The sequence below is a fragment of the Bos javanicus genome, chromosome 13, assembly GCF_032452875.1.
Source record: "Bos javanicus breed banteng chromosome 13, ARS-OSU_banteng_1.0, whole genome shotgun sequence".
NCBI lineage: Eukaryota > Metazoa > Chordata > Mammalia > Artiodactyla > Bovidae > Bos > Bos javanicus.
The window spans coordinates 54,241,553-54,258,229 of NC_083880.1; the positions used below are offsets into that span (position 1 = coordinate 54,241,553).

Below are 16,677 nucleotides of genomic sequence, written 5' to 3' on the forward strand. Positions count from 1 at the left end.
TGAGTGGGGAAGGGTGGCTGGTGGTGACCCCTGCCTCACGGGCCCCATGTAGGCAGCATGGGGCATGGGTCTGTCCAGCTGCCCTGAGGCCTCAGAGAGGGCCCTGGCTCCTGCCAGGTCTGCCTGAGTGCAGGCTCTCTGTTCACAGATCACCCTGACAACCATTGGCTACGGGGACAAGTACCCTCAGACCTGGAACGGGAGGCTCCTGGCAGCGACCTTCACCCTCATCGGTGTCTCCTTCTTTGCTCTTCCTGCTGTGAGTCCTGCCCTTCCTGCCTTTGCGGGGGACAGAGTCTGGCCTCCTCGGTGACCACTTCTCTCCTTGGGGTCACATGGGGCAGGGCAGGGCTCCCCTCTCACTGCATCTGTGGGTCCCCATCAGCGCCTCCTAGCCCTGGGATTGACCAGTTGGGTCCCTGTGGCCAGGAGCGGTGCTGTGGATGACACGTCTCTGGCGGGTCTCCTGCAGAAGGCATGGGGGCCCTGTTAGCCCTCCAACTGCAGCTGTGCAGGACATGGGGGAGCTGGTGGTGCTGCTGTCTGGGTGGTCTTCTCTGAGACCCTGGGCCTCACCCCCGGCTCATTGTAGTGTAGACAGAATGGGAGGACGGCAACCTTTGTGCCCAGGTGTGTTCAGAGTGGGCCCTGCCAAGCTCCTGTGAGGATGAAGCCCCCCAGTCTGTCTCCTGGTGACTAGGGGCTGGGGGTGGGGGCGAGAAGGCGGAGCCCGGAGTGTGCAGGCAAGGTGGGGGGGGCTCTGGTCCCTGGGTGCTGTCTGACCCCAGTGACTTGCAGGGCATTTTGGGGTCTGGCTTTGCCCTGAAAGTTCAAGAGCAGCACCGTCAGAAGCACTTTGAGAAGAGGCGGAACCCCGCAGCAGGTCTGATCCAGGTGCGTCCAGATAGCCCCCGTGTGGGCCCCACACGGACCCATGGGACCCCTGGCCTGGGCCCGCGGTGTTGGAGCGAAGCCCCACTGGGTATTTGTCTCCTGTTGGGGAATTCAAGTCTGTGCTGAGAACTGCTTAGATGTTTGCAGAGGCCCAGCTCCTATGGCACATCAGGGCCAGCAGTCTATAGGCCCTGGGCCAGGCTGTCACCAGTGTCCCCGAGCTGTCCCCTCATAGCACCGACGCTGCCTTGCACTTGTGGGATCGGGGTTCAGTGACCCCCATGCAGGTAGGTGGCAGAGCCATGTCTGTGCTGCCCAGCCTGCACCACCCACCCCATCACTGGGGTCACAGTGGCCATGCAGTATCCAGCGGTGCTTCCTGAGCTATCCTGAAAGTTCGGGCCGGGCACAGGCTGCCTGAGAGGCTGAGGTTCCTGCAGCCCTTCCCAAGGACCAGGGATCCAGTGGACTTTTGGCATTGACTGGCCTTTACTACAGGCTGAACACTGGCCTGGTCCCTCACATGGCTTGGCTTGTTTTTTTAAAGATGTTTTCTTTCCCAGGTTGCAGCCTACTTTTGTGTGTATATGTATACCTGTCTTTCACTGTGAGAGCTTCAAATGACTGCTTCTTTTAAATGCAAAAGAGTGTAAAGAAGAACAAAAATGCCCCCCCCCGCCCCCCCATTGACAATAGTCCCACCCACTATTGACACCAAAGTCACAGCACTGCCAGTGGTTGCAAGGTTAGGGAAGGAGTGCGGCCTGAACAGACAGCACTTCCCCGCAGCCCCCTCCTCTCTGAGAAGCTCCGAGTTATTGGGGGAGGGCAGGAGATGGGGAGGAATTGGGGAAGGACCTCCACACACTGGGGGCTCCATGAGGCCACACATGCCCAGCGCTGAACGCAGGCTCAGAAGTGACTGGAGAAGACGGTAAGTGCTTACTTCACCTGACTTCATGCGGTAGGAAGTCAGCCTCTGAGACTGGTTTCTTAGATATGACACCAAAAGCATAAGAAATGAAAGGAAAACTTCTATGCGTCCAAGGGCACTATTTGAACTGTCTCCTTAGAGAGTGAAAAGATAACCCACAGGATGGGAGAAAATATTTGCACATCAGATATCTGATGGAGATCTGGTATCCAGAATACATGAAGGACTCGCAGCTCAATGGCAAACAGACAAACGACCCAACTAAGAAATGGGCAAAGGATTTAAGTAGACATCTCTCTGGAGAAGATATACCAGATGGCCTATAAGAACGTGAAAAGATGTTCAGTGTCGTTCTTCATGGGGAAAATGCAAAGCAAAAGTCCTTCATGTCCACCAGGATGGGTCACAATTTAAAAAAAGTGTTGATGAGGATGTGAAGTCAGAACCCTCATACGTCGCTGTGGGAGTGGGTGTGAAATGGTGTGGCTGCTGTAGAAGACAGTTTAGTGGCTCCTCCAAAGGTTAAACCTGTCACACGACCCAGCAATCCCACTCTTAGGTGAACACCCAACAGAACTGGAAACAGGTGTTTAGCCACAGTCCTTCACGCAGGTGTTCACAATGGCACCATTCACAGGAGCCAAAGGTTGAAACACTGCCTCAGCCAGTGAAAGGGTGCAGAAGGTGTGGTCCGTCCACAGGCTCGAATCTTGTTTTTCAGTCACTCAGTTGTGTCTGACTCTTTGTAACCCTATGGGCTGTAGCCCATCAGGCTCCTCTGTCCATGTGGTTTCCCAGACAACAATACTGGAGTGGGTTGCCATCTCCTTCTCCAGGGGATTTTCCTAGGGATTGCACCTGCATCTCCTGCATTGCAGCAGATTCTTTACCACTGAGCCCCCTGGGAAGCCCCATGCTTGAATACGTCTGGCCTTAAAAAGAACAAGGCTTGGACATGGGCTCCACCAGGGACAGGCCTTGGGAATGTGCTAAACGGAGGGAGCCAGACCCAGGAGGCCTGCCACTGAAATTCTATTGCTAGGAAGTGTCCAGAGTCGGGGAACCGCAGAGACTGACGCAGATCAGGGATGGCAGGCCAGGGGTGGAGGGAGTGGGGAGTCATGCTGGTGGGTTGGGGGCCCTTGGTCTTGAGGTGGTGAAATTGTGGTGTTTGTCAAGGGGACATTTGCACAGCATCAGGAACGAGCTTAGCGCCAATCAACTGTGCCCTTTAAGAGGGTGAATTTTACGTTATGTGTATTTTACTCTGATTAACGAGAGTTGGGAGCAGAGGCCAGGCCTGGCCAAGGCTGGTGTAAAGGCCAGGCCCTGCAGGGGTTCAGCCTTACAGTGGAGGATGCGGCCCATGTCCTTGGCTCTGGCCCTCACCTCCTGTCCCCTGGGGAGGGCAGGAAGGTGACCATGATGCCGAGTGATGGCTGCCAGGCATTAGGTGGGACAGATGGAAGGGAAAGAACTGGAGTTCCGTGCGGACTCACTGCTGGGTCCCCGCTCCCAGCTCTACTCTGCAGAGGTGACTGTGGCCCATGGGGATGGGAGCGACACTGGGCTGCTGTCCAGAGGTCAGTGCACAGGGATGCGTGGGAGCGAGGCCCCGGGAGAGGCGGGAGGGCCCCTAGCGGCGCCTGACCCCCCTCCTCTCTACAGTCCGCCTGGAGGTTCTATGCCACCAACTTGTCGCGCACGGACCTGCACTCCACGTGGCAGTACTACGAGCGCACGGTGACCGTCCCCATGTACAGGTACCTCTGCGCCCCCCACGCTGCCTGGGTGTGTCCCCCATTTGTCCTTAATCCCCGTTTTCAGTTGCTCATCATTTTGTTTGCTTTTTGTTTCTTTTTCTTTAAAACATGTACTTTTCAGAAACGAGTCGTGTGTGATTTATTTTATTAACTTTGTTCTCTGTTTTATAGTTTGCGGCTTTTATTTTTCACCTTCATTCCGCCCCCTGCTTAGTGTCCTTGCTGTCAGGGGTGTAGTGTGTGAGTCTGGTGGACACGGCCCCCTGAGCTCACGGAGGTAAATGCGGCTGCTTCCACGGACGGCAGCCGGGTGCAGCCCCGCTGGTGGGGGGCCCTGTGTTTAGAAGCAAAAGGATAACCTTGACCCTCTGACCCCTAGTGAGGGCCAGGGTCTCTGTTGAGGAAGGAGAGACCCCCGGACCACAGAGAGGCCCCAACAGGACAAGGAGCAGACACCCCCACGATCCCTGCGGGGGACAGAGGGTCCTGGGGAGCCCCCCTGGGGGCCACATGGACAGTGGGCACCTTTCCAGGCTCTGCCCCTGGGGTGTGTTGGTGCCAGGCCCGGGCTCAGAATGAGGTCCGAGGTGAGAAGGGTGGGGCCTGGCCAGAGTCCATGAAGGTCAGATGCCCTCCGGTGAACGCTGAACTCTGGGTCCTTTCAGCCAGAAGAGTCCCCTTACCTGCCCCTGAGTGTCCACCCAATGGAGCCCTCACCGGGGCAGAGTCCTCCTGCAGGTCCCCACCTGCCTCTCCCAGGATCTGTCACCTGGGAGACAGTGCTGCCCACTCCCCTCTCCAGCATTTGACCCACCATCACTCCCAGGGACACTCAGTCTTGGGGTGCCGGGGGCCCAAGGGCACTCGCTCTTACCCCAGGCCCTGTGTTCCCAGTCCTCAAGGCAGGACCGACCCTCGTGCTAATTTTCTTTGTTCTGTTGTTTCCCCCACTTTCCTCGACTATTTTTTTCATTTCCTTTTTCTTCTCCCGTTCTTTTACAATCTTCTGTTCCTTTCCCTTTGTGTGTGTGTGAAAAACACTTGAAAGCTCGCAAACTCAAACCTACGGGGCCTCCAGGTAGGACTGCATGGGCGGAAAGCGTGTAGTGTGATTCTGTTCTGTTGGGGACTGTCCCGGGGCCCCCTGAGCCAGCCCTGCCCAGCCTGTGGCCCCTACTTGGAGCCACATGCCCCCTCCTCGCTCCCCTGGTCCCCTCTCCTGACTGCCCCCCGCCCCCAAGCTGCTTTCTTGTGCTGGAACTGTCTGTCCAGGTGTTTTCTGTCCCTTGTTCTGCTTCCTGCCTGTCTCAGTGGCTGGGGTCCTGCCCCTGCGCCTCCACCCTGCCCCCGGGGCCCCACTTATGCCCAGTGCAGAGGTAGTGGAGACGGAGTATTGGCTGTCCCAGTTTGGGGCACTCCCAGTTAGCCCCCAGTCCTGGCAGACTGCTCTGGACTTGGGGTCTCTCTCTCTCTCTGCATCCACTCCCCCAGCCCCAAGTCTTCCCACTGCAGTGAGAGTGAGACTCGAGGCCGCGGACAGAGGGTTCTGTGGCCCATCCATGTAGCCCCACTGACCATGTCTGCACCAGACAGCTCACTTCCTGGGGTCCCCTGTCTAGACCAGGGTGCCAAGCTGCTCCAGGAGGGGTCCCCTGTGCCCTTTGTAGGCCCTGCCTTTCCCCTCAGAGTGGTGGCACCGTACTCCGCCCTGCAGAGCAGGGATCTCTCATCCTCCCTTGGTGCCCTCTGTGGGAACCTGTCAGAATTAATCCTCTGCTCCCAGAAGGGAAGAGGGGGCCAGGCAGGGCCAGGGTCCGCAGGCAGGAGGGCCTGACCCCTCCCCCAGAGGCGGGGTGGTGAGGGACCAGTATCCTTCCTGGCTGCTGACCTGGGTTCCTGGGGCTCCAGGTGGGGGGACCCTACTTCAGACCCTGACAGGCTCCTCCCAGACCAGCAGCCCCTTGGTTCACCTACTCCAGCAGCACCACATCCACCGATGTCCGGGGAGACACCCCTGCCCAGCCCCGGGCCTGGGGACTGGTGGTGTCCTCCGCAGCCAGCTGACCCCTAGACTAACACTGCTCGCTCCTGTGTGTCCCACCCCTGTCGCCCGCTGCACTCTCGTCCCCCACGACTGGACTGTGTGTGCGTGGCCCTCGAGTGTGTGGTGCCTGCACGTCCTTGCCCGTCTGTGTTCTGTCCCCTGCCGCTCTGTGTCCAAGGCATGGCGTCCTAACTGCGTGTCCCTGCCCTTGACCCACGTGTGGGGGCTGACTGGGTCCAGCTGCCCGGGGTCTCTGCTCCAGGCCATGGTGGGTGCTCAAGGCAGTGAGGAGACCAGCTCTGCCCCAGTGTCCATCCTGGGGCTCTCCTGTACCCATGGCTTGAGCCGACTGAACTGCCCAGGCCTCTTGCTTGGTCTGGACCTAAGAGGACAGGGGACAGCCTTGGAGAGGAGTGGGGAGGGGGAAGAGGAGGGCGAGCGTTCCCAGGATCCAGGCCTGGCGGGGCTGGGGCTGCAGAGGGAACAGAGAGGGGGGCCACATCTGCTCCCCTGGGATGGCAATGACCAGGGCAGGGCTGGGGGACGGGCGTTCCTTTGGGTGCTAGGGGCACGGCTGGGCAGGGAGGAGTTGGGAGAGACCAGAGCAAAGTTGGAGACTGAGTGGCAGGGGCAGGTCAGGGCTGCGGGTGCAAGGGGTCAGAGATCTTCCTGTTTTGGAGACAGTGGGGAGTCCGAGCAGAAGGACTAGAGCGGGTCAGAGGAGGATGGGCATCCGGGGAGCAGAGACATGGGGCACGTGGAAGGGTTGGGAGTGGGTAGGGGCTGGAGCCAGGGTGTGTGGGGAATGGTGGTACTGTAGGACAGAGTGAGAATGCCCAGGAGAGGCTTGGATACAGTTGCCTGGGAGGGTCAGGGGTCCCCAGGGTCAAGAAGGCTCAGAACAGGGTTTGGGGGCCTGGGACTCAGTGGGGATGTCACAGACAGTGGGGGTGTCAGAGCAGGTGGGGGGTTCACAGACAGTGGGGGGTCACAGAGCAGGTGGGCTTATCAGAGCCAGTGGGGGTGTCAGAGCAGGTGGAGGCTGAGTCAGGAAGGAGAGACCAGTGCCTGGAAGCTGACAGGGTGACTGATGGACGAGATGGAAGCTGAGGGTTGAAAGTGTCCAGGAACCAGGTGGGGAGTGGGGAATGGGGTGCGGGGGGAGGGACAAAAGTGTCCCCAGACAGTATGGGGACCCAAGTCTCTGGGTAAGGCTCCTGCAGCTGGAGGTGGGGGTGTGGGCTTCCCCAGGAGCCTCCCAGGTGTACAGACCACTTCCTGGCATCCCAGAGGGACTTGATTCACCTCTGGCTTCCTTGCTGGTGGCCACAGCGCTGAATGCTGGATTGGCAGGCAGGCCAGGCATGTGGCTGTCCTCGTGGGTGGGACTCCATCTGGGAAATGGGGCTCAGAGTAGGGCCAGACCAGTCGCCCAGGAGCCGCCCAGTGGGCTCTGCCCAGCACAGTCCTTTCCTGGGACCTCCGCCCTACTCAGCTTTGGCAGAGAGTGGCTCAGTGAGAGAGGGGTCTGGGAGTCCTAGGATGTTGGGGACTGCATTTTCAACTGTGCTGCAAATCCAGGGGGTGTTCAGTGGTTGGGAAGGGGGAGGGCGCCCTCCCATTTTCTGGTGCCCTGCTGGACCTGCTCCACGTGGGTGTCCCATCTAGGGATGGCCTGGGTACCATCCACTCCCAGGGCCGAGGTGCCCAGGGAAAGTGAACCCAGAGGAACACAGAAAGTGCCTGGGCCGCAGAGGTGGAGGCATGGGCTCCCCGGGGGTCTGCTGCCGCCATGGACTCCTCCTGTTTCTGCCTGTGACAGGTCATGGCCTGCGTCCCCATGTGAGATGTGGACTCTGGTGAGAGTTGGCATGGGGTTCCCTGGGGCTCTGGTGGGTTGGGGGCTCACTCACCTGTCCTCTTGCTGCAGACTGATCCCACCCCTCAACCAGCTGGAGCTGCTGCGGAACCTCAAGAGCAAGTCCGGACTTACCTTCAGGTGGGCGGGAGCATCCACCGGCTCCAATCCCCCATGGCTCCGTAAGGGCCAGTAGGGGTGCCCAGGCTGGACTAAGGCCCCTGATGGCTCAGGATGTTCACATCCTGTTGCCTCAGGCCCTGGTGCTGCTGGCAGTTTTCCCCTGTTGCTGACCAGTCTTGGCTCCTATCCTGAGGGCGGCTGGTTTGGGGGTGGGCATGGGGTGGGGGTGGTGCTCCATATGGGGCGGGGAGGCTGGTGCTCTGGCCACAGGTCAGAGGAAGAGTCCACCCTGGAGCATCGGGTGGAGACACATGGGTAGCACCTGCTGGTTCCTTCACGACTACAAAACCTGCGACTCCCGGAGCACTTGACACAGACGGGCTTGCCGAGGACACGGACTGGCCAGTGGGAGAGGAGGGGAGGATGCCTGCTGGGCCCAGCGCCCAGGGCTGTTTGAAGAGCTCTCAGCAGTGGGGCATCTGGAGAGGGTTGGATGGTGCCCCCCTGCAAAGATTCATCTGTGTCCTGGGACCTGTGAACATGACCTTATCTGGAAGAGTCCTCGTGGATATGGTTAAGTGAAGGACCTTAGCTGTCCTGAGTATCGACTGTGGAATTCGACAGCTCCAGAGCTTTCTTCACACTGCCTCTTTCAAAGTTTGTTAATATTGGTGATGCTGATTAAAACAAGTGTCCATAAACATGGGGTCATAGCACCCTCAGTCTCAAAACTTGTGACCCCTTCCAGATTCACTGTCCCTCCGGGATCTGCCTCCTTGGACCCCCCGGGGAGCTCCTGGGGGTGTGTGGGCTGTTTCTGCACCCCTCACACACAGCCCTGGCCCATGGGAGCATTGTGCATCAGCTGGGCCCTGTGTGGGGTCCAACCGCTGGGCCAGCTTCTGATATCCTGTGCTTCTGTTTGCAGGAAGGAGCCCCAGCCGGAGCCATCTCCCAGGTCAGTGCCCGCCTGCCTTCTGCCACCTCCGCTCTTCTCTGCGTGTCCCGTGGAGCTCGCGCTGCTGCGGGGCCTGTGCATGCTCCCCAATGCCACTGCGCAAGGACCCCTGCCCGGTGGCGATGTGGGCACCTGGGTCTATGCCTCCTTCCAGGTCCCCGAGCTGAGGGACAACTCCTGTCTGCCCGCCTGTGACTGCAGCCCCTTGGGTGGGAGGTGGGGGGCTTCCAGGGGAGCGGTCCCACTGGCTCCAGGCACAGGGTCTGGGCTGCTCTGAGTCAAGGGTGGCCCAGGTGGACACTCCCAGGGGGGGTGCCAAACACTGCGGATCAGGGTCAGGCAGTGCGGGGGGTGCTGTTCTGAGGGGAGGTCTTCACACCACCCCTGCAGGTCTTGATTTGTGGAGGTTTCTGGAGGATGGAGGAGTGGGAGAGGGTTCCCTTTGGGCAGGGTCTCCTGCCCCGCCTCACACCCCCTCGGCACTACCCGTGTCTGTCTAGGCCCCTGCAGTTCTGTTTGGTTCAGGTGAATTTGAGACCGGGACCCCAGATGGGGACTCCCGGGGGTGATCTCTGCTGGGGTTAGGGTGATAGCACCCTGCTGTTTTCCTAGTTTTGAAAGAAAGCCAGATCAATTCACCACTTTCAAGTCTGGTGACCTCCAACCTGCCCATGTACTGCTGTGTATCTCTGAGCTCAGGGGTTCCCGGGTGCCGTGTCCACACCTGCACGGGGAGTCCTATCCCCCAGGCCATGGGCCAAAGATGCTGCCTGCTTGTTCCTGCCCTCCTGGACTGAAGGCTGCTCAGCTGTGAAGGCATTGGGCTGAGCCCTGCTTCAGCATCCATCGGAGAGGGGCATGCACCCCACCCCTGAGTTCCCAAAGCGGGTTGGCCACTGGAGCTGACCTGGAAATATCAGCAGTGCTTTTCCTCCAACCAGCCCAAAGAGCAGCAGAGATGACCCTTTAGATCCCAGACCAGAGTGGCTTTATCCTGGGCAGTGACCTCTGTTCTCATGGGCACAAACCAAGGGGCCCGGCACGGGGCTGTGGTCAGGTGGGCAGGGAGGGGGAGCAGCAAGCCTGGTGTCTGGGGAGCCCCGAGGCTGCTCCACTTTGTTGGTTCCCGTTGGTGCTGCCATCAGCCCCTCCTGTGAGCCCCCAGGACCCTGAGGCCGAGGAGGTGGGCACGGCTGCCCTCAGCTCTGCCCAATGGGCACTCTCTGGCCCTTGGCGCGGCCCCTCCGGCCTGTCGCGGCTCCCTGTGCTCGCCGCCTGCGCGCCTCTCCCCTCCAGACAACTTTCGTCTCAGCCTCTCTCTCTCTCTCTCTCCTCTTTTGCCCTCCCTTCCCCCAATCTGGAAAATCTTGCCTGCCCCCCCCAAGTGCCTTTAATCATGTCACTGCCCTTCTCGGGCCCCTTTCACGTCCGCTCTGTCTTTGGGGATGAGGTGGCTGACCCTGAAGCAGGACTCCAGGTGAGGATTCACGGGAGCCCCCGGCTCTCCGGCACGTTCTGTGGCTCCCCCCTCGACCCCGCTTTTTGCTCCTCCCTCCCTCCCCGTGTGTCCGTGTGTCCCTGCCTGTGACCAGCAGCTTCCCCTGGGGGCCCCAGGCTGAGGCCCTGGGACAGAGGGCCGGCCTATCCTGGGTGCACACCTTTCAGCCAGGGCATCTCTGTGCCCCGACTGGAGCAGCCAGGAGCCCCTGTGCAGCACCCGGTGCACAGTAGGTCTGCAGGAAAGGGTCCCGCCCTGGACACCTGTGGGTGGGCTGTTCCTGGGCTGCCCGGCAAGGGGACCCTAAGCAGGTGGATGGGGTGGGTGCGGGGGCCCTCCACTGCCGGGAGACCCCTTGGTCCTAGCTCAAGGTGGGGACATGCACTGTGGCTGTGTGGGCGTCAGACCAAGGCGTGGGGCTGGCGGGGGTGGGCAGACGGGGTCTCGGGCTGTGCTGCTCCGGGTGTGGCTCTGACCTGCCCTTTGATCCACCCCGTTTCTGACTGCCTACTCCTGTGCCTGGGGAACCCCCTGCGCCCCAGCTGCTTTGCTCCCGTCCGTGTGGCCCCCTCTTCATCGTGGGGGGCCATGTGCAGTGTTTGGGTGCGTGTCTGTCCAGTCTGGTGTTGGTGACTGTTTGTGGGCACCTCTTCCACCCTCTTGAGCCCAGGCCCCCCCGGGCTGAATGTGGGCAGGAAACCCCAGGGCCAGCCTAGAGCCCAGAGGCGATGGGCTGGAGTCAGGGCTCCTCACTGCCCACCCGAAGCAAAGGAGCAGTGTTCAGAGGGGTGGCTGGGCCACCACCAGTCCCCCTCCCCCTGCTCTTGTCCTGCTCTCAGACTTCCTTGTTTCATGCAGGAGCCTCTGGCCACGTGAGGCTGTTTAAATTTTCATTAAAACTAAAGAAACCGCTGCAGTTGGAGAGCCACTCCCCAAGCTCCTGTGCGTGGAAGCCAGGCTTGAGGTGTCATGTAGGAAATGGTGGGTGGGCAGTGCGGGGCTGCTCATCTGTTCAAGGCTGAGGTCCTTCAAAAGAGCCAGGGGCAGACATCCCACCCTACCTCATGCTCTTTCCTGGGGGAGGAGCCCCCAGGCGGGGCAAGGCAGGGCTCTTTGTGCAGGCCTGGGGACCCCTGCAAGGATCTGGCAAGGTCCCAGTCTTTAGGGTCTTCATTTGTCTGGCAGGCCCTGGTGGAACTGTGGCTGCCTCAGGGGTGTGCCTGGGCAGAGCACATTTGCCCTAAAGTTGAGTTCTGTGGGCTGCTGGGCCGGGGTGGGAGTGGTCTGAGCCCTGGGAAGATGTGCCCCTCTGCCCCGGGGGCCCTCTAGTTAGTTTTTTCCTACAACCTGAACTGGGGAAGGTCCCACCAGGGAAGCGCACATGCTTGCAGGGTCCTCCACGGAGGACGAGGCCGGTGAAGCCGAGGGAAAGCTCTTTGAGGAGCCTTGACCCTGGCTTGCTGGTGTTAATGTGGGGACATCCTTGCTGGGACAGTGGCAGGTGCCACCCGTGTTTAAGTGAATGTGAGTCAACACTGTTGGCTGCGTCCGGGTTTCCAGGCACAGCAGTTTGAGAGCCACTGTCTCAGAAGCAACAGCTTCGAAGGTGGAGGCAGAGAGCAAGACCCCAGGGAAGTGAAGGGTTTCTTGACGTTCTTGCTGGTTCTTTTCATTTTTGCTTAAAAGTTTTGTGGCTCAGACAGTAAAGAGTCCGTCTGCAAAGCAGGAGACCCGGGTTCGATCTCTGGGTAGGGAAAATCCCCTGGAGAAGGGAATGGCTATCCACTCCAGTATTTTTGCCTGGAGAACCCCATGGACAGAGAAGTCTGGCGGGCGATGGTCCATGGGGTCACAGAGAGTTGGACGTGACTGATCAATTAACACACTTGCAGGTTCTTATGCACAGCTCGCTCTGGCCTTTGTGGAGGGTCTTGGGCAGGCTGACCACCGGCAGCCTTTCCTGAACAGCTAGCCGCAGGTCAGGATAGCCTTCACCCAGGGTCTGGCCTTGGCCGGTCCTTTCGTGTGCAGGTGCCCCAAGCCTCCTCCTCCTTGGCTCCCCTCCGGGTAGAGGTGGCCACTGCATTCTGGGTAAATGGGGGCCACTTCTGATCAGGCCGCTGTCTGGGTTGGTTTGTGAAGCCAAACTCGCACGTTTTTCCTCTGAAAACGTGAGCTTTCTGAAATCCTGTCCCTGTAGAACCAGCAAAGCCTTAGCCAGCCCATGTATTATTTTTTTGTTGGCATGAATATAGCAAAAAATAATACATCTTTTGAAAGAGATGGCCCCAAATAGATGCTGGAAGGAAAAGGTATTTTTGGAGAGAAAAAAAAAGTTTTTTTCTCTCCAAAAATAGGGACTATTTTCTTTTCCAGGCTGACGGAGGACTTTGTGCGCGACCTCCTCACTCGCACTTCTCTCTCCCATGCGAACTCTGTGGCGGGTGTACCCCACGCCCGCGCGCCCGGCCGGGGTCCCTCCGGTCGCCAGCGCCCGCAGGACTAACTGTCCTCTCCTCATTTCCAGTAAAGGCAGACGGTGCGCAGAGTCCCTGTGTGGATGCTGCCCAGGACACGCTAGGTACCGCGGACACGCCGCTCGGACGACCATTGCTGCACGGCTCTTGTCCCCTCCCGCTCCAAACACTCTGCTTATTAGAGGTTCTAGATGCGCCAGGGAAAGGCTGGCGCCCGTCCGGCCCCCTAGGCCCCGATTCTGATTGGCAGCTCACCTCCCAGCCCTTCGTGGAGCCACTGCTTGCCTCTGACCCCAGGTGCCCTCCTGGGCGACAGGGCCACGGCGCTAACGCCCTTCCTTCGCCCCAAGCCAAACGATGCCCCAACGATGCTGTGCTCCAAGCAGGAGAGGGGCCGGCCAGGGGGTCTGAACCCGCAAAGCGCGCCTTCCGGGGTCTGATTGCTCTCCTGCGAGACTTCCGCATGGCTGGGCCATCTAGCACCTCTACTACGCAAGGGAGGGCGCTGCCCTCCACCCGCTGCCCGCCTGCGGGAGGCGGCTCTGTCCTGTGTGTGCCGGGCTCCCTGTGGTCCTGGCACACCAAATGCACCAGAAAGCCCGAGGTCCGCGGCTCCCTCCTCCCACGTACAGGCCTGGTTTAGGGCAGACTGGAAACGGGACGGTGGAAGGGCCGACCTTTGCCCAGTGGGCTCCCTGACTGCCGGGACGTTTCCTCTCTCTGTGCCCTGTCTGCTCTCGGGGATGTGGAAGTGTCTGTCCTCCTGCTTGCTCTGGGCCCCCTGCTGCCCGCCCCACCCTGCCCCGTGCGGCCCGCAGGTGCTGGCAGCTGCACTCACCAGTCATCGTGTGCATGTGGTCCGAGCTGGCCCCGGAAGCAGGGATGTTGAGCGGTGGGCGTGGGGAGGGGCCGGGCAGCAGGTCGGGGTTCCAGGGCGGCATGCCTGCACACCTGCATCCATGCATGCTCCGAATCCTGCTCCCCCGGAGAGGGGCTCGGAGGGTAGACCCCCCCGCACCTGCCGTGCTGCCTGTGTGTTCTGAAGTAGGCCTGCGGGGGTGGGGGGCTCTTGCAGCCCTTGGAGGGGAGATTTGGGGTCCCAGCAGAAGCTGTCCTGCTTGCCCAGAGCTTGTGTCCAGGGGGCTGGCCTTTCAGGTCGGGGGCTGTGGTCAGGCTGCCTGGGAACCGGAAGGGCCAGAGGTGTCCATGGCCGGTCCAGGGGCCCAGGCCGTGCTCGGCCCCGCTATGTGTGTTTCACAACTCTCCCCTCATCTTCCTCACCTTCCCTGGGCATCCAAGGTCCAGCCGTGGGCCAGACGGTTCTCTCGGTGGATGCTGGCCCTCTCCCTCCAAGCTGGGCCCTGGCCGCACAGACTAGGGTATAGCGGCACTCAGCCGGGGCGCCCCCTCGCTTATCCTTGTTGATGGCTGGCTTCTCTTTTGGGGAGTTTGCCCTGGATGGGGGATGGGGGTGGTGGCAGGCAGGAGAGGAGAGGCTGGGCCTTGCTTTCTCCCCTAGACCTTCCTGAGCTTGCTCCCTGGCCCCGTGTAAATGCCCTTCACTCGGAGGGTGGGCTAGCCTCCCTCTCCTTCCTTGGGGGCAGGCGTCCAGAGCCCCACCCTGCGTTTGCTTCCATCCTTGGCTTGTGAGGTGAGGGAGAGCCTCTCTTGACTCCTGCAGGACTGTCGGCACTCGAGCACCTGGAGTTGACGAAGGATCAGGGTGGCTGGGGGGCTGCGTGCCTGTGACTCTGAGTTGTGATAACTGAGAAAGTCCAGACCACCACCCATGGTCCCCCAGCAGGGCGCTTCTCTGAGGTCTGAGCAGTCTGAGAGTCAGGGATGGGACGGCGGGGCCAGGGCGAGGCCAGGGAAGGCTCCTTCCTGTGGCTCTGTCCTCGCAGGCAGCTGCGTGGGGTCAAGTTCCAGGGACCCCTGGTATGTACAGGACAGCAAGTCCAGCTGGGGGTCCCCATCAAGGGCTTGGCGGGGCCCTTGCTTCTTGGTTCTCCTGGACCACCTGGTGGTCTCCTTTGGGAATGACGAAGATTATCTGCACACTGGCCCCCATGCCTTGGCTCCGGGGGTCCCTCGGCCCCCCACCCCTGTCTTGGCCTCATGCCGGGCACAGCAGTTACAGGCTTGGGGCTAGTGTCCTGAGCAAGCAAATGCCCTGGCTCCTGTGCTCAAGGGGACCCTGGGCACCCAGAGTCTCTGGGGGAACCTCCCCTCCGAGTGGGCTCCATGCCTCAGGCCTGAGAACTAGCACAGAGGGTCTCAGCTGGCTGGGGGCAAGGTGGGGGCACCAGCTTGGACTGCAGTGTCTGGGCTGGGTGGACCAGGCCATGGGCCTTCTCTTGTCCATGGCCCATCATCTCTGCGCCGTCTGACGCTGTGTCAGCTGTGGGTCCCCCTTGGGTCAGTGGAGGTGGCTGACCTGGGGCATCTGTGATGGGGCTGGCACTGTTTGAGGGATCAGCTGTGGTGGTCGCTTCCCAGGGGCAGCAGAGGCTCTGCCAGGGGCCCGTGTGGGCTGGCCCCAGGCCCTGGGACCCAGGGCAGTGCAGAGGCCACTCCAGGAGGTCCGGTGGCCCCTCAGTGTGGTGGCATGAATGGGTTCACAGTTCACAGGGACTTCGCTCTCCTCCAGGCAGATGGTGGTCTGTGGGAGGAAGTGAGTGGCCGCCTGGCCCTGGGCCTGACCTGTAAATACCACAACTGCTTTTGTCTCCTGCCTGAGGCCTGGAGGATGTTAGAACCGACAAACTCGGGGTGTCAGATCCATCTCCGTGGTTACCAAGAGATGAGGGCAGGGAGCCCATTATGGGGCTGCAGCTGGATGGCCATGGTTGCCCCCTCCCTGCGGCCTCTGGCCAGGGCTCGGCTGGCACCCCAAGTGTTCTCCAGAGCGTGAATGTTCTATTCCTGGATGGGTCCTGTTTGGGGGAGCCTGTGCCGCCCTGGGTAGAAGGGGTGGGCAGACCCTTGCCCTCCGTGCTGCTTCCCCTCCCCCTCCCCTATAACTCTTCCTCCAGGCAGCTCCCCAGGGTTGGGCAGAGGGGCCCAGGGGTCAGCTGCAGACCTCACCCTCCTGACCTGGGGCCACCCTCAGGAGGTGCCCAGGACGTTTGGAGAAGGAGGCCTGGCCGGACAGTGTGGCAAGAGCTCAGGCACCTTTGGGTGGTAACTGAAAGTGATTTCAGAGTCCACTGACCGGTCCCCGGCCAGGCTGAGCACCCAGTGGGCCCCGGGAGTCTGTGGTAGGGCTGACCCGTCTCCACTCACCCGGGCAACCCTCCTTCCCCATCCCCATGGCCTCGGCGCCCCATCCACCCACCAGCAGCCAGTGGGCTGGAGTGTTCTTTGCAGGGTGACCTCTCTTGCTGTCTTTCTGTGTGTCTGTCTGTTGGTTCTCGCGGGAGCAGTCAGAAGGTCAGTTTGAAAGACCGTGTCTTCTCCAGCCCCCGCGGCGTGGCTGCCAAGGGCAAGGGGTCCCCTCAGGCCCAGACCGTCCGCCGGTCACCCAGCGCCGACCAGAGCCTGGAGGACAGTCCAAGCAAGGTGCCCAAGAGCTGGAGCTTCGGGGAACGTGGCCGCGCCCGGCAGGCATTCCGGGCCAGGGGTGCTGCTTCGAGGCAGAACTCAGAAGGTGGGTTGGGCAGCCCCGGGGGTGGAGGCCTGCTGTCCTGAGGCTCTGGGAGGTGGGGCTGCACGGGCTTGTCCTGCATCACGAGCTCCATGCTCACCCACGGTACTGGTGACGGCACAGCCCTGCTCTTAGGGCCGACATTCCCCAGGTCCTGTGTGTGGACATACCACGTTTTGCCCATCCGTCCATGCACAGTGATGCCCTCTTATACTCTCATGGTGGCCGCTCCCCGAAAAGCACAGTAGAGGGAAGCAGGCTGAGAAGGCAGGAGTGGGGACTGGAGCGCTGCAGGGCCAGAGCACCAGGCCCCGCAGCGCCGGGTGCTGCCCGGCCCCTCACGGGCTGTGTCCTTCCACCCAGAAGCAAGTCTCCCAGGGGAGGACATCGTGGACGATAATAAGAGCTGCAACTGCGAGTTTGTGACAGAGGATCTGACCCCAGGCCTCAAAGTCAGCATCCGGGCCGTGTGGTGAGGACCT

General features: G+C 60.9%; 1 protein-coding gene across 9 annotated transcripts in view; it reads left to right on the top strand.

Annotated features, from left to right (window-relative positions):
• KCNQ2 (potassium voltage-gated channel subfamily Q member 2) overlaps nucleotides 1-16,677 on the top strand; it is a 48,540-nt gene that overhangs the window by 20,030 nt on the left and 11,833 nt on the right. For 2 of the 9 annotated variants that reach the window (XM_061436907.1, XM_061436912.1), the window contains exons 6-14: nucleotides 149-259; nucleotides 799-894; nucleotides 3,497-3,591; nucleotides 4,640-4,669; nucleotides 7,566-7,634; nucleotides 8,545-8,574; nucleotides 12,600-12,653; nucleotides 15,975-16,198; nucleotides 16,559-16,667. In XM_061436907.1, the coding sequence (XP_061292891.1) occupies nucleotides 149-259; nucleotides 799-894; nucleotides 3,497-3,591; nucleotides 4,640-4,669; nucleotides 7,566-7,634; nucleotides 8,545-8,574; nucleotides 12,600-12,653; nucleotides 15,975-16,198; nucleotides 16,559-16,667 (818 nt within the window). The remainder of the gene's footprint in view (nucleotides 1-148; nucleotides 260-798; nucleotides 895-3,496; nucleotides 3,592-4,639; nucleotides 4,670-7,565; nucleotides 7,635-8,544; nucleotides 8,575-12,599; nucleotides 12,654-15,974; nucleotides 16,199-16,558; nucleotides 16,668-16,677) is intronic. The other 7 variants (XM_061436910.1, XM_061436914.1, XM_061436908.1 and 4 more) reach the window with 6 other exon arrangements.